Here is a 20,523-nt window from a genome sequence, read left to right on the forward strand (position 1 = left end):
AAGAAGGCAAACCCAGAGGAATTAACTAAAATTTTAAAGTAGTTACCTCTGAAAAATAGACAATGAGGTTCAGAAGTAGGGTGGGTTTTCAAAACATAAATCCTACACTAATACCTTTGGCCCTCTATATATCATCTACAGGTTGCACACCTGCAGAATCAATCAAGGATAGAAAATACTCTGGGGGAAAAAATTGATGGTTGTGTATATATTGAACACATACACATTTTTTTGTCATTATTCCCTAAACAACATACTATATACACAGCATTTATAAATACTATACCACTATATAAAAGGACTTAAGCCATTTGTAGATTTGGGTAGGTGTGGGGGATCCCAAAAATCAGTCCCCAAAGATACTGAAGGACAATCATACATTATTCTTATAAAATTATATTGAAAGTCTACATACCAGGGCCATTCAATATAAAAATTAAAGCCTCTCTCAAAGTTCAAGATCTTGGGTGTCTCTAATTAGAAATGGTTCTACCTGGGGGGCGCCTGTGCCTCAGTGGGTAGGGCACCAGCCACATATACTAGGGTGGTGGATTCAAACCCGGCCCCAGCCAAACTGCAACAAAAAACTAGCCAGGTGCATGATGCAATGTACATTTCAAAACAATTAAGAAATGAGTATAATTGTGATGGATGTGTTACTAAGTTCAATGTAACCATATCACATTTTATATCAAAGCAGAACCCTGAACCCCATAAATGCATCAATGTACAAAGTTATGATTTAATAAAGCCGGGTATTGTGGCGCGCACCTGTAGTCCCAGCTACTCAGGAGGCTGAGGCAAAGGAATCACCTAAGCCTAGGACTTGGAGGTTGCTGTGAGCTGTGATGCCAAGGCACTCTACTGAGGGCAATAAACTGAGACTCTGTCTCTAAAAATAAGAAAAAAGAAACGGTTCTACCAGAGACTTTGTTTTTCTTTCACATCAAGTTTTCCATAAAATTACCTTTCTAAAATAGTTAGGAATAAATACAACATAGTCTTTCTCCAGTTGAAGGAGAAAATAATTTTATTCCCTCTGCCCAATTATCTTGTACACAGTTTTGTTCAGGAGGATAAGCCCCAAAGAAAACACCTGAAGCAAGCTTAAAGAGTTCAGTCACATTAAATGGTAATTTACCACATGACTTAAAGAAAAATTTAATGTTTGGAGTTCTAAATATTAAATTTTTGGCAAACATTCTTTAGAAAGTTTAATTATGTCGACTCCCTTAGCTATAATAGAACAGTAAAACAAAGTGATATGTTTTCTTCTGTCTGTTAACCTCTGGGAAGAATAAACCCATTCTAAAGAAAATCTTTCATTCTAACAACTGAATATCATGTGTTACCAACTAGGTACATTTACAATCAATAGACATTAACACTGCTACAATTTGAACTATACCCGATTTTACCCTTTCAATTAAGCCAATTTTAAGACATACCTGAACTCTAAATCTCCAAGTTGATCCAACGGGAATACCAGGAATAGGTCCATAATGATTAGAAGGAACAATAGTACATTCTCTTGTCCGACCAACACAAGCCATTCCCTAAAAATCACAAAACAAGCTGTTTAAGAAATCGGTTATGTTAAAATGTTACTTATGAAATGACTCATTTTGCAAGACATGAATAAAATATAATTGTTCATGTAATTTAAGTACCACCAGTATTAATAACTATATTGTTTAATCTTTTGTATCATTATTACTATTGGTATTGACATACTACATATTATAACTTGTTACTTAATAAAAAAATTTTTTTTCTTTACCCTGCCCCAGTCTCTCCGGCTTTCAGTACTAGCTGATGGCATCTTTGCTTTCTTTTTACTCATCTTGAGTCCTTCACCAGCCTTTACAACCTCATTGGAATCAGTTTTACAGGAAGGACAATACCTTTCAAAGAAAAGAACAAAGGAATTTTGACAAAACCATATTAAGACCAATAACAGCATAACAGCCCTTCTAGATTAGAACAGGTTTTAATATGTATTACTTGGTATATTACAGTTTCTGCTGACACTAAAATATTAAACTTTTTAAAATATTTACGATTAGGCTGACTATATAAGATATATAAAAAGCATTCTTATCATCCTTTTAGAGAACTTACAGATTTTATTATAAAATCCTCAAATTCTGTTCAAAAGCCAGACAAAACTGAAATTCAAATGGTACCCTCGCCCATCTTATCATTAACTCTGAGGACAACGAAGTGTTCATTTAAAGTTATCATTAAAACAAAAGTAGCAAGACTAGATGTCCTAGACAAAACATTCAACAATGCCACAGATACATCTTCTCATATAAATTGATTCTTAGAATTCTCAGAACTATATAATAGTCAGTCAAAAAAAAAAAGTTTATTACAAGGATAGAGAACTTCAAGGATGTTTATATTAACCTTATTCCTAGCTAAATTCCACTTTCCATACTTGTCTTCTAGCTTATTCGCAGCTAATCACTTACTGTAACTAGTATTTCATAAACTGCCTTCAAACTTTTCTTTTTTTTTCTTTTGTAGAGACAAGAGTCTCACTGTACCGCCCTCAGGTAGAGTGCCGTGGCGTCATACGGCTCACAGCAACCTCTAACTCTCGGGCTTACATGATTCTCTTGCTTCAGCCTCCCGAGCAGCTGGGACTACAGGCGCCGGCCACAATGCCCGGCTATTTTTTCTTTTTGTTGCAGTTTGGCCGGGGCTGGGTTTGAACCCGCCACCCTCGGCATATGGGGCCGGCGCCCTACTCACTGAGCCACAAAAAAATAAGGTTCAAGACCATAGAATGAGATGGAACTGTTCTGTGTCACCAAGTAACAGAAAACTTTGGGAATATCCTAACAAAGATCTAATGACCATTGCCCAATTAATTTTAAATTTCTTTGTCCATACTTTCTATTTCATAATTATCTATTCCATGTAGCCTTTAGAGCAAGGAAGATATCTCTCTATACTCACCAGTCAACCCTGACTGCCTAATTATGAAATATCTTGTTCAATACTATAGGTGAGAAAAATGAAAATAATTCAATCCCTAATCTTGGGCAAATTATGTCTGAGAAGGCACTAAATACTATAAATTAAAATCTTCTAGTTGGGAAATTAGGAAGACTTCAAAAAATAAATTTCTTCTAAAGACAGACTATATTTTACTTGAAGGACTAACCTTTATAACTATAATTTGACTAAAGCAGATATTATCTGAGAAAATTAGTACAGAGGTTAAATACCCAGACAACAACATTTGGAAAAGTAGAAAATTTATTTATTCATTCCTTTTAACAGGTTTGTTTAGAAACCTATCTGCAAAGGCACTACTGTTTTGGTGATGGGAATGTGATCAAAATGTTTCTAAGGAAAACCAATCCATACAAGGAAAGAATTTCAGAAAGTGTTAAGTGTTATAAAGGAAATACATCAGGGTTATGTGATAACAGTGGATGGAAATGGTATGCTTCTTAGGTAAAGGAAATAACCCAAAGAAGGCATTCTAGACAAAGAAATGGTTAAGTGTAAAGGGCCTGAGATAAAAAAAGGAATGATATACTGGGGCGGTGCCTGTGGCTCAGTGGCGGGTTTGAACCTGGTCCAGGCCCAACTGCAACAAAAAATACCCAGGCATTGTGGCTGGCGCCTGTAGTCCCAGCTACTTAGGAGGCTGAGGCAAGAGAATCCGCCTAAGCCCAGGCATTGCAGGCTGCTGTGAGCTGTGACGCCACGGCACTCTACCAAGGGCGATAAAGTGAGACTATCTCTACAGAAAAAAAAAAAAAGGAATGATATGCTTTGAGGAACATAAAGGTGGGTATAACTCAAGGTTAGTAAGTATAATATACTAATGATAAGCAACAGCAGTTAGGGAATAGACATGGGCCAGGTCAGATACCATAAAGGCTGAGATTTTATTCTAAGTGCAATAGGAAGACAGTAGGGGGTTTTAAACAGATGAATGACCCGATTCAGAACTTAGTAAGATCATTCTGCTGCTATGGGAGAAAGGCTAGCAGGTGTATATTATAGAAACAAAGAGACTAGTTAGGCATCTATTATAAAGTTCAGGGAAGTGAGGGATGAGAATGGAGGATTATGGAAAACTAAGATTTGCTGATGTAGAGTACATGAAAAAAGCAAAAAAGAATCATGGATGAAGCTTAGCTTTTTGGCATGAGGAAGTAGATAAAATGAAGATTTTACTGAAGACTGGGGGAGGAGCAGAATTTCATGAAGTTTTTCTAGAAATTATGGTCTCTTTTTGGACTATTTTGCAATGTTAATCACGGAAACAATTGAATATAAGAATATAAAATTCAGAAAAAAAAATATAAAATTCAGGATATATTAGACCTGAAGATATAAATCCAGAAGTATCAGTTTGGTACATAAAGTCTTATGATTAGATTAAGTTACCTAGAAAGCAAGCAAGGGGAGAAAACAAGGGTGTAGTGCTTTGCTCTGAAATCTGGCAGGTGAAAGAAAACCAGTAAGAGACTAAGAAGGAGCTCAGTGCACCAGGTAGAAAATCAGGGTCATCTGATATCATTAAATCTATAAAGACAGAATAACCAGATGAGCAGTTGAAGAGTTGAGTGATGAGAGGAATGAGAAGTGATCACTGGGCTTGGAAACAAAAATTGTCTGTGAGCCTGACATTAGGAGAAATAGTGGAGTAGAGGAAAGGAAAGCCAGATTAGGGTGCTGAGGTATGAATGGGAGGAGAAGAAATGGAAACAATCAGAACAATTTGTGGAGACAGCTGGAGAAGCTCTGCCAGGAACAGAGAATAGGGTTGACAGATGGTCAGGGAAATGGAATCTAGGGAAGAGGTGTGTGTTTTGAAAACTCAAGAGATTCTTGGATGCTAATGAGAACAACCTAGTAATGGCAACAGGGAAGAGGAATTAACAGAAGGAATTGAAGTTCCTGAAAAGGCAAAAGGATGAACTGAGACAGCAGATAAGAAAAGGGCTTGGCCTTGGCACCCGTAGTGCAGTGGTTATCGCGCCAGCCACACACACTGAGGCTAGCAGGTTCAAACCCGGTCTGGGCCAGCTAAACAACAATGACAACTGCAACAAAAAAATAGCCGGCGTTGTGGTGGGCACATGTAGTCCCATCTACTTGGGAGGCTGAGGCAAGAGAATCACTTAAGCCCAAGAGTTTGAGGTTGCTGTTAGCTGTGACGACACAGCACTCTACCAAGGGCAATATAGTGAAAAAAAAAGAGGGGAGGGCTTGCATTTTAAAAGAAAAGAAAAATGAGACTTCAGAGAAAATGTCATTAGCAATGGTAAAATTCTAAGTGTGATTATGTGAGGTAATGGAAGGAGGAAGATAGATTTCTTCCCCTTTCCCCCATCCCTATGGCTTGTCACAACAACCACTTTCCTAACAGGCAAAAGGAGAATCCAAAAAATGGAGAGCAATCTATTATTCACACTGATACCAATTACCCACTTGTGACATCAGTATTTCCAACTATGTCATCCCTCTTACTTAAAAGCCTGCAATGGTAGCAATATAGCACATATTTTCAAAAGAAAAAAAGGGCCAGGTGCGATGGCTCATGCCTGTAATCCCAGCACTTGGGAGGCCAAGGCGGGTGGATTGCCTCAGCTTACAGGTTCAAGACCAGCCTGAGCCAGAGTGAGACCCCGTCTCTAAAAATAGCTGGGTGTTGTGGCGGCTCCCTGTTGTTACAGCTACTTGGGAGCCTAAGACAAGAGAATCACTTGAGCCCAAGAGTTGGAGGTTGCTGTGAGCTGTGATATCCCAGCACTCTACCGAGTGCGACAAAGTGAGACTATCTCAAAAAAATAAAAATAAATAAAAAGAAAAAATATTTCTTAATATGGTTTTAAAACATTCATTATAACTCAGGCACATTTTTCCCAGTCTCTTTTCTAGCCACTTCTTTTTGTAGCTATTACTAACTCCATGAAATACGTATATGTCACCTTGAAGCCTTGTTCTACTTGAGCTTCATAGATCAAATACAATAATCCATATAAAGCACTTTGTTAGGGTTTAACAAATATTAAGTACTTAAAATTTGTTAAAGCACTATTATAGAACAGGGACATCTAACAGTTGGGGAGCACAGGGCCATCCATAAAGGCTTACCAGAGGAAGCCATATTTAACTAAAAAGATGAAGGATGAATTTCACCTTGAAGTTAAGCAAAGAGAAAAATGCTTCAAAGAAGAAAATGTGTCAAATGTGAAAATCTCAAAAAGAAAAATAGCACGACTTATTTAAGAGTCGAAAGATAGGTAATCTGGCTGGAGTGTACAGAATTTAGGGAAATAAGATGAAAGTGGTAAGAAAGCTAGAGAAGCAATAAATAATATGCAGGGTCCTGCAAGGCAACACAAAACCCCTGAGGCAAAGGAACAACACGATCAGATTTGCATTTTTGAACAAACACAGACTCCATATTGGAGAAAGAAATGGAGGGAATAAGAAAATAGAGTTGGGCGGTGCCTGTGGCTCAAAGGAGTAGGGCACCAGCCCCATATACTAGAGGTGGTGGGTTCAAACTCAGCCCTGGCCAAAAACTGCAAAAAAAAGGAAAATAGAGCTGGAGACCAGTTCAGAAGTTACAGTAGTTCAAAGGAGACATCAATGCCAACTAATCATTGGCTGTAACATTCCAAGCACTTTTAATATATGCTATGTTATTTTTAGAAATCTACTTCTAGTGGTTCAAATAAATACTTCATATTCAATTCTTTACATAGCGAGAACAACAAAAATTAAAAACATGATTATCATACCAGTATTCCTCTTCTGGGACCTTATCCAAAGGTGGATTCAGGCAGTAAACATGATAAGCCATGTTACATTCATCACATAGAACCTGCATGTTGGGCTCATGTTTCCCACCACATATATGACAGGAGCAAGAACGGCATTTCTTAGCTGGGTCTCCACCACAAAGGTCACACTCAGGGTCATTTCTTCCTATTAAGAACAAAATTATTGCAAGTCTAGTCTTAAAACAATTTTTATATCTATGAATCTCAAAGAAAAACACAGGAAACAATATACAGCTTTTTAAATAAAAAATAAAGGAGCCAAAAAGAATAATCAAGTATGAAGATTTAGTAACTGCCTGAGCCTCATCCTGGACTTACTGAATCAGAATTTTAGGGATGGGGTCCAGGAATAACTGAGTCACTGCGCAATAAAAAAAAAAAATGTCTGAGAAACTATGAATGAGCAAGACCTTAGGTAGGTGCTCCATTCAAGGAGATACAAACTAAGAACTTTGAACCTTTAACTTCAATTAGGCCAGGAAAAATATATGTTTAATATTAATAAGGTAATGAAGAAACAGGCATGTTGGTGAAAATGCAAACTGGTAAACATTTGAAAGTCCATTTTACAATATGCAGAAAAACCTAAGCTTTGATTCTTTTGTGAGGGTATTCTTTCTTCCTACTGCTTTCCAGGAAGGTTTTCTTCAAATACTCTTACACTCTTATCCTGTCCCTTGTTACTCTTTTGCAGAGAGGGGGTATGATTACTCAGATTTAAGCTACTTATCTAGGTATCTAGTCAAAAGGTCCTAATTATGAGAGATTTGTTCTCTCGGTCTACCCCAACAAGTGGAAATAGTGACCTTGGCAAGCCATTATGTTCTACATATCGAAACCTTTCCTTGAGTTAGCTGTCTGAAGAGACATAGGGCTACTGGGATTTGGCAAACAAATTTTGGCTCTCTCACAAACTATGCCCTCAACCTTCTCTTTATCAGCAATAGAGGTGGCATTTCTAACTCAGTTAATTTTTCTCTTGTCAATTGGTTTAGAACTCTGGCAAGAGGTAACCTTTAATTAGTTCTCCTGTCAAAGTGTTCCTTTAAAATTTTTAAATATACACATGTACACAAGTTTTATAAACAATGTTTATTAATTTCAACATCAGTCAAAAGGGGAATAGTTGGATAGACTTTATAAGAAAAATTGGTAAATTTACAAGAACACAGAAGTATATAAAATTCAAAAAGGAGATTACAGAACATTTTAAAACAAAATTGTGGCTGGGCGTGGTGGCTCGTGCCTGTAATCCCAGCACTCTGGGAGGTCTCCCTGATCTCAGGAGTTCAAGATCAACCTGGGCAAAGTGAGATCCCATCTCTACTAAAAATAGACAAAATTAGCTAGGCCTTGTAGTGTGTGCCTATAGTCCCAACTACTCAGGAGGCTGAGGAAGGAGGATCATTGGAGCCCAAGAGTTTGAGGTTGCAGGGAGCTAAACTGATGCCGTGGCACTCTAACCTGGGCAACAGGGTGAGACTCTGTCTCAAAACAAAACAAAACAAACCCCCCCCCCCCACCAAATTACACAAAGACACAAAGACAAAGAATTATATGAACACAAAAGAATATGTCTAGAATGACATATTGTAAAGGGACTGCCTCTTGGGAGTTCAGTATTGTTTGAATTCATGCTATTTTATACTCTGAATTTCTTACAAACATACACAATACATTTGTAAAGAAATTTACCATATCAGAGCTGACCTAGCAACTCTGTGAGGTAAATGGAAACAGTAACAGACAAATAACAGTATCAACCTTGATCACTGCTTATTCTTACCAGTTAGCAGAAGATCATAATTTAGTTTCTCTTTCACTAAGGTAGCTATGACGACACATAGCAATGAAAATAGAGCAGCCCCAAAATGCCAAAAGCATGTTTACATTTTTGGTGTGAAGAGTGATCTGGCCAGTGGCAGTCTGGCTTTGAAATGGTTTCTCTATATACAACCTCTACAATGTAGCTATATTATAATTATCACTAAGTAGAAGATGTGACAACTAATATCAATATATATAGAGAGAGTGTGGGCAGTGCCTGTAGCTCAGTGGGTAGGGCACGGGCCACATACACTGGAGCTGGCGGGTTTGAGCCTGGCCCAGGCCTGCTAAAACAATAATGACAACTGAAACAACAACAAAAAAATAGTCAGGGCATTGTGGCAGGTGCCTGTACTCCCAGCTACTTGGGAGGCTGAGGCAAGAGACACGCTTAAGCCCAAGAGTCTGAGGTTGCTATGAATTGTGACACCATGGCACTCTACCCAGGGTGACAGCTAGAGACTCGGTCTCAAAAAAAAAAAAAAAAAAAAATATATATATATATATGTATATAATAAATATATACATATATATAGAGAGAGAGAGAGAATAAGACATGAGAAAAACTTAGCCAATCTTGGTTTTCTATTGTGTTTTACTGAGAATGACTAAATCATGTTAAATAGGTTTATTTACCATGCCTTAAGATTCTTAATTCAAATCTAGATACATAGAACATTGCAGCCTCAAAAAATGGCAATGGCCTAAACTAGTGACCTGAAAGTCCCTTGTTCAAATCTTATGCAATTAGGGTTAAGAAGAGGTCAGGCAAGACCTTTTAATCATAAACATTTCTTTTCCAAAATATGCTAGACATTGACAACATAGCATATAGTCAATGTACTGCTCTTCACACAAAAATTAAGAGAATATGACACTATATTTGAAAACATAGCAATTGAACCATAAATGAGAAGACCTAGAATCAATCTAAGTCCTACTTGTTACCATTTGTGTGATATTAAACATGAAAAATCAATAAAATGAAGAGATAGGCCTACATTCTAATGTTTATTTAAACCTCATTTATTTACCTCCTAGAAATTCAGGGCTCAATTAGCACTATTATTCTCAGGCTTCACTGACATAAAAATAAATCTCGTTATTAAAAAATTAATCTTGGGTGCCACAAAATTACTGAAATAGGTATTTTCTTTGGAGAGAATCTATAAAAGAGAAAACAGCAAAAAATCCATCAACAGATGTATGGACAAAGAAAATGTGGTGTATATATTAGGTTGGACAATTAAGTTTGCAAACACATCCTAGAAAAAGTGCTACATACCTCACTGCTGCATATCACTATGGTCACCTTTAAAGTACTCCCCTTGGGAAGCTATACTCCAATGACAGCACCTAGTCCACCCTTTCAAAGCACTTTTCTAGGATAAGTTCACGAGCTTAATTGTCAGAATGCATGCCACAGCAGCCCTGTTGGCCATTTCAGAAAGAGCTCCAAAATTGCTTTGAAGAGTGGACTAGGTGCTGATATCAGTACATAGCTTCTCAAGGAGTATACTTTGAAGGTGACCATAATGATATTCAGCAATGAAGTATGTAGCTCTTTTTCTAAGATGAGTTTGTGAACTTAATTGTCCAACCTTGTATACAACAGAATATTATTCTGCTACAAAAAAAGAATAAAATCTCACCATTCACAACAACATGGGTAGAACTGGAGGATATTATCTTAACTGTAACAAGCCAGGCAGAAAAAGACAAATGTCTCCTGTTCTCACTCATATAGGAGCTTTTAAAAAAAGCAATCTCATGGAGGTAGTGAGTAGAATGGTGGTTACCAGAGGTAGGTAAGGGTAGTGGAGTATGAGGGAATAAAGACAGTTTGGTTAATGGGTACAAAAATACAGTTAGAAGGAAGAGGATCTAGTGTTGGGTAGCATAGTAGAGGGACTAAATAATAATTTAACCCATATTTCAAAATAGGTAAATGAACAGATTTATAATGTTCCTAATACAAAGAAATAACATTTGATCAGATGAATACCCCAATTATCCTGATTTGATAGTTATATACTGTATTCTTATATCAAAATATTACATGTACCCCATAAATATATATAACTATTAAGCATCCAGAAAATTAAAGAAGTTAAAATTTAAAAAGAAAATAGCAATAAAATGCCAAGATGAGAATATATGCCTTTGAAAATAAAATTGTATCATTTGGGAAAAATCCATCAAGCAAAATGAAACTTAGACCAAAACTTGTCTTGAAAAGAAATGTGTCTCGTCTACAGTTTTATACTTCCATATACGTTATTTACTGGTCATTAAAAATAAATTTCAGGGGAAGAGGGAAGAGTAATGGTAAACTCTCACCGAATGCACACAATGTAAGTGTATACAGCACACCCCCTGGATGAAGGACTCAACCATACCTTGAACTTTACCTTAGAAATGCAAATATAACCTAATCATTTGTACCCTCATAATAATCTTAAATTTAAAAAAAATAAAAATAAATAAATTTCAATCATGTCTAACATATGCCTAAGCCCAAAAGAAAAATCCATACTTAAAAACTTTCCATCTGCAAATGAAAGAGGATGGGCTCCAGGTTTCTCAATCTTGAAGATTTCATCCATAGCCATTATCTTGCAATCATTTAAAGTTCCTTCAGAACCCCTGTTTAAAAAAGGAAGAAAGGTTAACTTCCATCAGCAAATCTAAAGGATATGCAAATAATAATTAAGATTCAGTTTGATAAATCACTGGAATTTGCCTATTTACAGTTTGGGATTACAGTTATTCCAATCACTCTGAATTACAATTTCCAATAGAAAAGCCCAGATTGAGTTAACATTCAAAGTATAACATTACAGTAGTATCAGAAAAAATTCTTTGATCTGAACTGACATCTTTTAATCGGTTTTGGAAAATTATGGCCATTATATTTTCAAATACTGTTTTCAATCCACTCTCTACTTTGGGAATTCCAAGTACATGTAATTAGACCTTCCAATAAGTCCTATGTGTTTAAACATTCTCTTGTGTTTTCCATGTTGCAGTCTGGATAGTTTTTTATTGACTTACCTTCCAGTTTACTAGCCCTATTTTCTGCTGTCTTGTTAAATCAATCTAATAAGGTCTTAGTTTTTTACTATAATTTTTATTTCTAGAATCTCCACGATTATTTTATAGACTCCAATTTTCAGTTAAAATTCAGTATCGTTTTATCTTTCTTCTTGAGCATATTAATTACACTTGCTTTAAAGTCTCTGATAACCTAAACTATCGAGATCACCTATGAGTCCATTTCTGTTACTGATTTGCCTTCTGTTTTCTGATTAGGTGGCCCTGTCTTTTGGCAGAACAGTATTTTTTGCTCTGCGGTAGACAGTGTATACATATAAAACATTAGAGACTGCAGATGTAATCTTATGTAAAGAAGGTTCACCTTCTTTCCGCTAGGGAGGTAACTGCAGCAGTTTAACATTTTAGTCAAAGTATGCTGAGTCAAGGCTGGTTTATAGTGTTGGTAATACTCAGATTATCTGTCTTAGTCCTTCAGTTTTCAAACTAAGAGACCGTCATATATTCTGTAGAGTCACTTCACCAGTGAACCCAAAATCCAGTGTTTCCCTTCTAAGACTGCTGAAAATGCCACTCTGCTTTTTACTTATGTTTTCAGCCTCCTACCCAGCAAAAAACTCAGTATTTAGCCAGAGTACTAACATGAAAACAGGTCACATGCTTGAGGTATCCCAAATACCTGCCAGAAGCTCTGTTGATTTCTATTTCCATTCTGCTCCTAGCTGTTCTCAGCTAGGTTTTGCACTGCATCCAGAATTAGCAGATTTTCCAGGGGGTAAAACACAACTACAGAAGCCAACTGCCTTTTGAGGTTCTTCCCCCTCCAGAGTTGTAGTCCCAGTGGTTGGTTCTCCCCTTGATTCTTTGCTGTCTTCAAACAAGCAACTATCTAATCTGGCTATTCTAGGTGGTTTAGGTAACAGCACTGATCAGTTGTCCCACCCTCTTTGGAAACAGAAGCCTTAAGTGATTCAACAAATGTCATGAAAAAAAATTAGTTAAAGGCTTACCACAAACATTCCTTCCACCCAAAACTGCTAAAGCCTATAGTAAATCACAACCAAAATATGTAACTACACTATCAATTTACTTCAAGAAATATCTTATTAGCTAACAACTATATGACACATTATGTAATCAAAAGAAAGAAAAAAAGCCTTCAATGAGGTGTCTAAGAAAGATCCTTAAATAAAGCTATGATACCAAATGGTTTTCCCAGTTGAAGATAAACAGGAAATAAACCACCTTGCAGATGAAAGTTAAATGGCACTTCCAGGTGACTGGCAAACTCAAATCTTCAGAAGATCTTTACTCAGCCCATGTTAAAATACGAAAAACTATTCTCTCAGTCTGAAATACTGTATTTACTGAAAACCCATTATAACTAGCTCTGCGAACAGGGCCTGGCATACAAAACAAAAAGTCATGGCATTAACATTCCAGTTATACGACAGGCAGCAAAACTGGACCCAAAGGTGTCAATGACCTAATTCCAGGAACCTATGAATATGTTACCTTACATGGCAAAAGGACTTTGCAGATGATCAAGGACCTTGAAATGGGAGGGTTATCCAGATAGGCCAATATAATGACAGCAGACCTTAAAAGTGGAAGGGGTAAGGGAAGTATAAGAGAGAATCTGAGAGAGATGAAACTACAGGAGAATTGTCAGAGAGATGCAACATTGCTGGCTATGAAGATGGCGGAAGCAGGCAACAAGCCAAGGAATGTGGAAGGACTCTAAAAGATGGAAAAGGCAAGAAAATGGATTCTCCTGTAGAGTCTCTAAAAACGAACACATCCCTGCTGACACTCTGATTTTAGCCCAGTGAAATCCAAGCCTATTTAAGAGTCCTAACCTCCAGAACTGTAAAAGAAAAAGTTTTATTTTAAGCCACCAAGTTTATGGTAATTTTTTGTAGCAGCAATAGGAAACTAATATAAGTGGGGTAAGAGAAACAATGTACAGTGGTAATACATACTATAAAGGGAAAAAAGTCAAACAGTAAGGGACAATTTAAGTCGTCTATGCCCGGTATGTATGCATGTGATTTTACATAGGGTGATCAAGAAAGGCCACTCTAAGTGGCATTTAAGCAGAGAACTGAAGCAAGAGACAGAGCAAGCTAAGTAAGAATCTGTATGGGGAGACAAGGCAGAGGGGACAGCCAAGTACAAAGACCCTGAGGCAGAATGTTTACGTGATTAAGCAACACAGGAGGCCAGAATAGTTGAAGCACAGTGAGCTTTGACTTATACTTGATATAGACATTACATATATCCTGCAAGAATGACATATTCAGTTACAAAAATATCACTATAGAGATTTCATAATAAACACGAAAAAATTAATAAATCAATGAACCCCATAAAAGCAAGTATATCTACAGTCTTAGAAAGGTCAAATAAATTTTCTTGCTATTGGATTCAAATTCTACTTAACTTTTTTTTTTTTTTTTTTGTAGAGACAGTCTCACTTTATGGCCCTCGGTAGAGTGCCATGGCATCACACAGCTCACAGCAACCTCCAGCTCCTGGGCTTTAAGCAATTCTCTTGCCTCAGCCTCCCGAGTAGCTGGGACTACAGGCACCCGCCACAACGCCCAGCTATTTTTTGGTTGCAGTTCAGCCGGGGCAGGGTTTGAACCCGCCACCCTCGGTATATGGGGCCGGCGCCTTACCAATCTACTTAACTTTTATAAATGTCTAACCTAGTATAACTTAACAAGTATTAAATGTGATACATATTACAATACTAAGTGAATAGACTTTAAAAAATGTATTCAAATCTCAAATTTGTGTTGTGAGTTTTCTTCAAAGCTAAACAGAAATAAACTAAAAAATGGAATCTGATAACTAGAATCTGACATTTCAAGCATATTCACTTTTTGGTACTCACAAATTAAAAATAGAAATAGGCATGAACTTTAATTCCAAGTTCCCTTATCAAATTTCCAGGGCAGATTAAAAATCATGTCCTCTATTTGCTTCTTCTTTTGCACCTTCAATACAACAGAGAGGATTAAAGCTGAAGGTTAGTACTTTGCAAAAATCTAACAAAATTGATAAACCTCTGGGTGAGACTGATCAAAAAGTTACAAACTTAAATTCAGGAATAAAAAGGGAACATCACAACAGATACTATACACATTGAAAAGATGTGGCTACCAAATTTATAACAATTTAAAAATGTACATGCAAGTAATAAATTCCTAGAAAATAAATTCTTGTTCAAGAAAAAAACCAAAAATATGAAAAGTCCTATGATCATTATAGAAATTGAATCAATCATAAAAAAATCTTCCCACAAAGAAAACTCAGCCCCAGAAGACTACTAAGAAGCTTTACCAAGCATTCAAGAAAAAATGCAAAATTCTACCATAAGATAGAAAAAAGAATATTTCAAATTATTTTATGGAGCTAGCATAATCTAACAATCAATGTACAAATTTCATATATTAACATAAATGGAAAAATCCTACACAAAACATTGTCAGATCAAATCTAGGAAAACATCTCAAAAATACCCATAACAGAGTTTTAATGAAATAAGTTCTCGCAGCGATCAGGGGGAAAGAAAATGCCTGCTATCACCACTTCCATTTAACAAGGTATTGAAGGGCCTAGCTGGTAAATAAGCACAAGAGGAAGAAATCAAAAGTAAAAGACAAAACAAAAAATGTTATAATTCACAGATGATTATAATTGTAAACATTTTAAAACAATTTACAATTGAAATTAGTAAATCTAGTAAAGCTACAGGATCCAAAAATCAAAGGATACTTGAATTTTTATATACTAGTAAGAGAAAAGATGACTGGAAAATTCAAATGAAAGCACACAGATAAGAATGCATAAAACCTGCCTGAAGAACAAGGCAGGACAAACTGTTCTGTCATATTATCAAAGTATAGAACTAGTATAATGATACACAAAAACCAGACTCATGGTACAAAACAGAGGAATTAGAAGTATGCATCAAATATCAAGATTTTTGATATGAAAGATCAGTGTGGGGTGGGGGAGATGGGCTTTTCAATAAGAAGTGATAGGAAAAATTATTATTCATATATATCAAGTTAAATGAGACCCTTACCTCACACTGTACACAAAAATCTACTCCATGTCGATTAAAGACCTAAAGAAAGGTAAAAATCACAAAGCTTTTATAAGGTAATAAGAGATTATTTTTATGATCTCTGGGTATGGAAGTTTCTTAAAGCAACGCATAGATAGTACAACCATAAGGAAAAAAATTTCCTTTAACTTTGATAACTTCAACTATGTTAAAATGAAGAAAACTGCTATTCAACATAGAGAAAAGACAAGCCATGTAGTTAGAAAAGATTTCTGCCACATACACATATAATTGAAATAATTTAGTTCCCACAACCAGAACTTAAAAACTAATCAGATGAACTATTCAATAAACAACCATCAAAAAATGCACCAAAGTTTAGAAACAGGTCCTCACAAAAAGTACCGAACTTGTTAATAAACACACAAAAAGGTTCAACTCTATTAGTAGTCAGGAAAATCTGAATCAAAGCCACCATTAGGTACTATTATTATCTACCCGCCTAATCAACAGAAACTAAAGTCTGACAAAAACAAGTATAGATGAGAATGCAGAGCAACAAGAACTTAAAGAGTTTCAGAATTATAATTCGGTACAGCCACTTAAACATCTGGTCTTATCATCTACTACAATTGAAGGTGCACAGGTTCTACAACCTAGCCAATTCTATTCCTAGATACAATGCAATTATAAACTAATGTACATACATGCCAGGACATAGGTACAAGCATATCACGGCACCAATGTAACAGCTCTGAACAGTTTCTCAACAGCATAATGCATTTATACCTTCACCCTCAATATTTATCCACTCTTTCCAGTGAGAAAAGATTTCTAATTATGAAAAAAAACTTCCCATCCTCAATGGCTTTCTTGGTGCTTGTGTTTCTAATGCTTCTAGTAAAAAAAGAAGAAAAAAAAAAAAAAGAACATGAGACTTTATGGAACATTGTGTTTTACTGTTGGGCTAGCCATCACATAATTGTTCTATCAAACCAATACCTGTCTATCTGTTCTGAAAGCCAATGTGCTCCTCAGAATCACATGGGGAACTTTTTTAAATAGTAAGCTTATTTTGCTCAATGCCATGAATAATGTTATATGTACACATGCTTTTTATACGTCCTACACTCAAATACATTGTAAGTTTTTACACATCCTACACTCAAATACACAGCTATTTTCTTTATGTGTTTTCTCCTTTCCTTCATCATTTGTATCCATATCAGAATTCTAAACTGTTTAGATGTCCATAATTGAGCTATACCCTTAGTCTACTAATATAATCACACTTGTGTTTGTAGAAAGTTCTGAAAAATCTGTTTTCTAAAATGTTTTTGGCACTCACAACATTCTTTTCCTTTATCTCAGTAGTTAGCAAATTTTCTACGAAGAGACAAAAAGTGGTTTTGACTTTGCAGGACACATGGTCTTAGCTGCCAACTTTCAAGAATGCTGCCCAGCACAAAAACAGCCATAAATAATACAGTATGTCAATGGGCATTGTTTGGTTCCAACAAACCTTTATTTACAAAGACAGGCAGCTAGTGGACTATAGTTTACCTACTCTTCCTTTACATATTTTTTTCCTTTATATTTTTAACCATAAGCAGATGCTGGCTCCCAGATTTGTCACCCTGTGTCATTAATCCAGCTAGCCAGAACTTGACAAGAATATTAGCTTGGCTGCTTCACTTATGTAAAAGAAAACTGCCAGGTCTTCTAAAATTTTCAATGCTCAACACAACAAATCTAAGAATTCTTTTTAAAGAGATGCAAGAAAATGTGTGTTTACTTAAACATATTTATAATAAAGGACTGAAAACAATTTGATATAATTTTTAAAAGTAAATTAGTGACTATTCAACAAATAAACTATTCAGAAGACGCAGACACAGAAAGATAGTGACAATATTTTCCAAAATGTAAGAAAGTACGAAATAATGCCTACCCTGTTTCCCCGAAAATAAGACATCCTCCGAAAATAATATCTACTTACAGGAAAGATAAGACGTCCCCTGAAAATAAGACCTAGTGCATCTTTGGGAGCACACCTTAAAATAAGACACTGTCTTATTTTCGGGGAAACAGGAAAGTACTTTATTATAATTTGAGGAAAACACCTGAAAGTATTTTTTAAAGAATCAATGGTGGAAATATCAGAATGATTTAGTATTTCAGGTGATTTCTTTACATTTTGAATTATCTTCATTATACTTGAATTCTGTAAATTGAAGAAAAAAATACCATTAAGGAAATATTTCAGCTACTCTTAGTCCAAGCGAACAGGTGATTAGGTACTCATCACTGCTATTACATCAATAAGGATCCTTATAGCATCTCCAATAAAATGTTCAGTTATTTCCAAGATTCATCCAAATAATATCTCCAACTATAGACAGCTAGACATTTAAGCCATTCTTAATGTTAAGAATTCAAGACTTTATAAAGATCTTCTCCTTTAGTATGGAAATTTCCAGCCTGTATAGATTCCATCTTTGTTAGTAAGGGACATACGCTTAATATCTAAAAATTACATTCCTTGATTAGTTCCGTAATTAAATGGCACCAGACAAGAATCTTACCCCAGGAAAATTTTCACACGAAGCTCTTTTTTGGTCCTTGAGATTGTCTTCAATGTGGTAATTTCTGCATCAAACCAAAATCCTCTTTGTTCAGGATTTTCTACATTGTAATTAACCATTACCACATCACCAATATTTAATTCATTCCATTTCAAAATGGTTCTAGCTCGTGGTCTAAGATCCTTGACTTTCATTTCTAGAATACCACTTTCTGGATATCTGGAGAGAGAGAAAGAACCACAGAGTGTGAACTGTGATTATCCAAGACAAAATTTTATGCAATGTATAGAAAAATCTAATTTGCAGAATCATCTAGGAGGAAAAGTAAAACAAGTTGCAGTATCCCTTAAATAGCAGGTGTTATATCATGTTGCCCTCTCACCTACACTGTGATACCTACAGGTTGGTCTCCAAGTGTGCACATACCCACCTCCCAATAGCTTTGCTGAATGTCAGGCAAGTGTTCAGCCCATTTTCAAGAACCATTCATATCTACCTTGAAGGATCAATATACTATTTCCCTAGAACACACTATGTGGAATATGTCTATCAGTCAATGATTACTATTATAATCTGGATATTCTGAATTAAAGAATATATATTCTTTTTTTTTTAGACAGTCTTACTATGTCGCCCTTGGTAGAGTGACGTGGCGTCACAGCTCACAGCAACCTCAACCTCTTGGGCTTAAGTGATTCTCTTGCCTCAGCCTCCCAGGTAGCTGGGACTACAGGCACCTGCCACAATGTAGCTCAGTGGGTAGGGCACTGCCACATACACCCAGGCTGGTGGGTTCAAACTATGTCCGGGCCAGCTAAACAACATCATCTACGAAAAAAAAATGTATATTCTTGTGGCACTTAAATGATATACTTTCATGATCTTATTTCCCAGAGTAAAACAATTCTTAAGGTCTAAAGACATTCATTGCTTGCTGGGAAGCTAGGGAATGGAGGGGGTAATAAAAGACAAGTTCTTACTCTATTTTTTAAACCCAAGTTTAAGAATTATTTTATTTAGTCACCTAGGTTGTAGTGCAGTGGGTCTACAACCATGATAGCTCTACAACCTTGGACGTCTGGGCCCAAGTGACCCTCCTACCTCAGTCTCTCAACTAGTTGGGACTATAGGCATGCATCACCATGCCTGGTAATTTTAAGTTTTACTATAAAGACTCTTGCAATGTTTAAGACCCAGGCTGGTCTTAAACTCCTGGCCTCTATCAATCCTCCTGCCTCAACCTCCCAAAGTGCTAAGATTACAGGCATGAGACACTTGTTTAGCCAAGAACTATTTTAATAGGGCTAGATGTTAGTCCTTCTCTGATCTTTGAGCCAGTTCAGTAAATTCTGCTATTTGCTTTATGCATAATAAAAACATGAACATAGCATTCTCCAATAGCCTCCGTTTTTCCCAGGAAGAGAAAGATAAGATTCTAGCTCTTATTTGTGGACAGATCCCTAGTAATATTAAAAACAAAAAAACCACAGTTTATATGCACCAGAAAGTAGAATATGTAAAAGAAACTCCAGCAGCTAAGCTTGGATTTATTTATATTTTTCTGAGGGTAAGCATAACAAGCCCAAACCTGACCTAAATTGAAAGCTTTAGGCAGGTCTTCAATTTTAGGCCTAATTTCTTGGTATTATCAGACCAAAGTAAACAATATTAACAGTTCACATTGGAGTTAATAAAATTAATACCTCCTGCTCCTATGTACTGGTAGGTAGCAGAGGGACAAATAAATGAGCAATATTGGTTCTTGTTCTTATAAAGCTCTATTGAGGTAGGCTAAACTACTATAGCAGTGGTTCTCAAAGTGTGGTCTCTATACCATTAGCATCAACTGGGGATGTGTTACAAATGCAATTTATTTTTTTTTCTAAGACAGAGTCATACTCTGTTGCTCAGGTTAGGGTGTCATGGCCTTCTCCTAGCTCACAGCAACCTCAAATTCCTGGGTTTGGTTCAAGTGATCCTCCTGCCTCAGCCTCCTGAGGAGCTGGGACTACAGGCACCCACAATGAAGCCTACCTAATTTTTCTATTTTTAGTAGAGATGGGGTCTCGCTGTTCCTTAGGCTGGTCTTGAACTCCTGAGTTCAAGGGATCATTCCTCCTTAGCCTCCCAGAGTGCTAGGATTACTGGTGTAAGC

General features: G+C 36.3%; 1 protein-coding gene across 5 annotated transcripts in view; it reads right to left on the reverse strand.

Annotated features, from left to right (window-relative positions):
- UHRF2 (ubiquitin like with PHD and ring finger domains 2) overlaps positions 1-20,523 on the reverse strand; it is a 96,613-nt gene that overhangs the window by 20,182 nt on the left and 55,908 nt on the right. For all 5 annotated transcript variants that reach the window (XR_008376304.1, XR_008376306.1, XM_053573273.1 and 2 more), the window contains exons 4-8: positions 18,369-18,587; positions 11,188-11,297; positions 6,783-6,969; positions 1,781-1,904; positions 1,449-1,556 (exon numbers count right to left, since the gene is read on the reverse strand). Coding sequence is in view for 3 of the 5 variants with exons in the window: in XM_053573273.1 (XP_053429248.1) it covers positions 1,449-1,556; positions 1,781-1,904; positions 6,783-6,969; positions 11,188-11,297; positions 18,369-18,587 (748 nt within the window). In the remaining 2 variants the exon portion in view is untranslated. The remainder of the gene's footprint in view (positions 1-1,448; positions 1,557-1,780; positions 1,905-6,782; positions 6,970-11,187; positions 11,298-18,368; positions 18,588-20,523) is intronic.

This window comes from Nycticebus coucang, chromosome 2 (genome assembly GCF_027406575.1).
Source record: "Nycticebus coucang isolate mNycCou1 chromosome 2, mNycCou1.pri, whole genome shotgun sequence".
Lineage (NCBI taxonomy): Eukaryota > Metazoa > Chordata > Mammalia > Primates > Lorisidae > Nycticebus > Nycticebus coucang.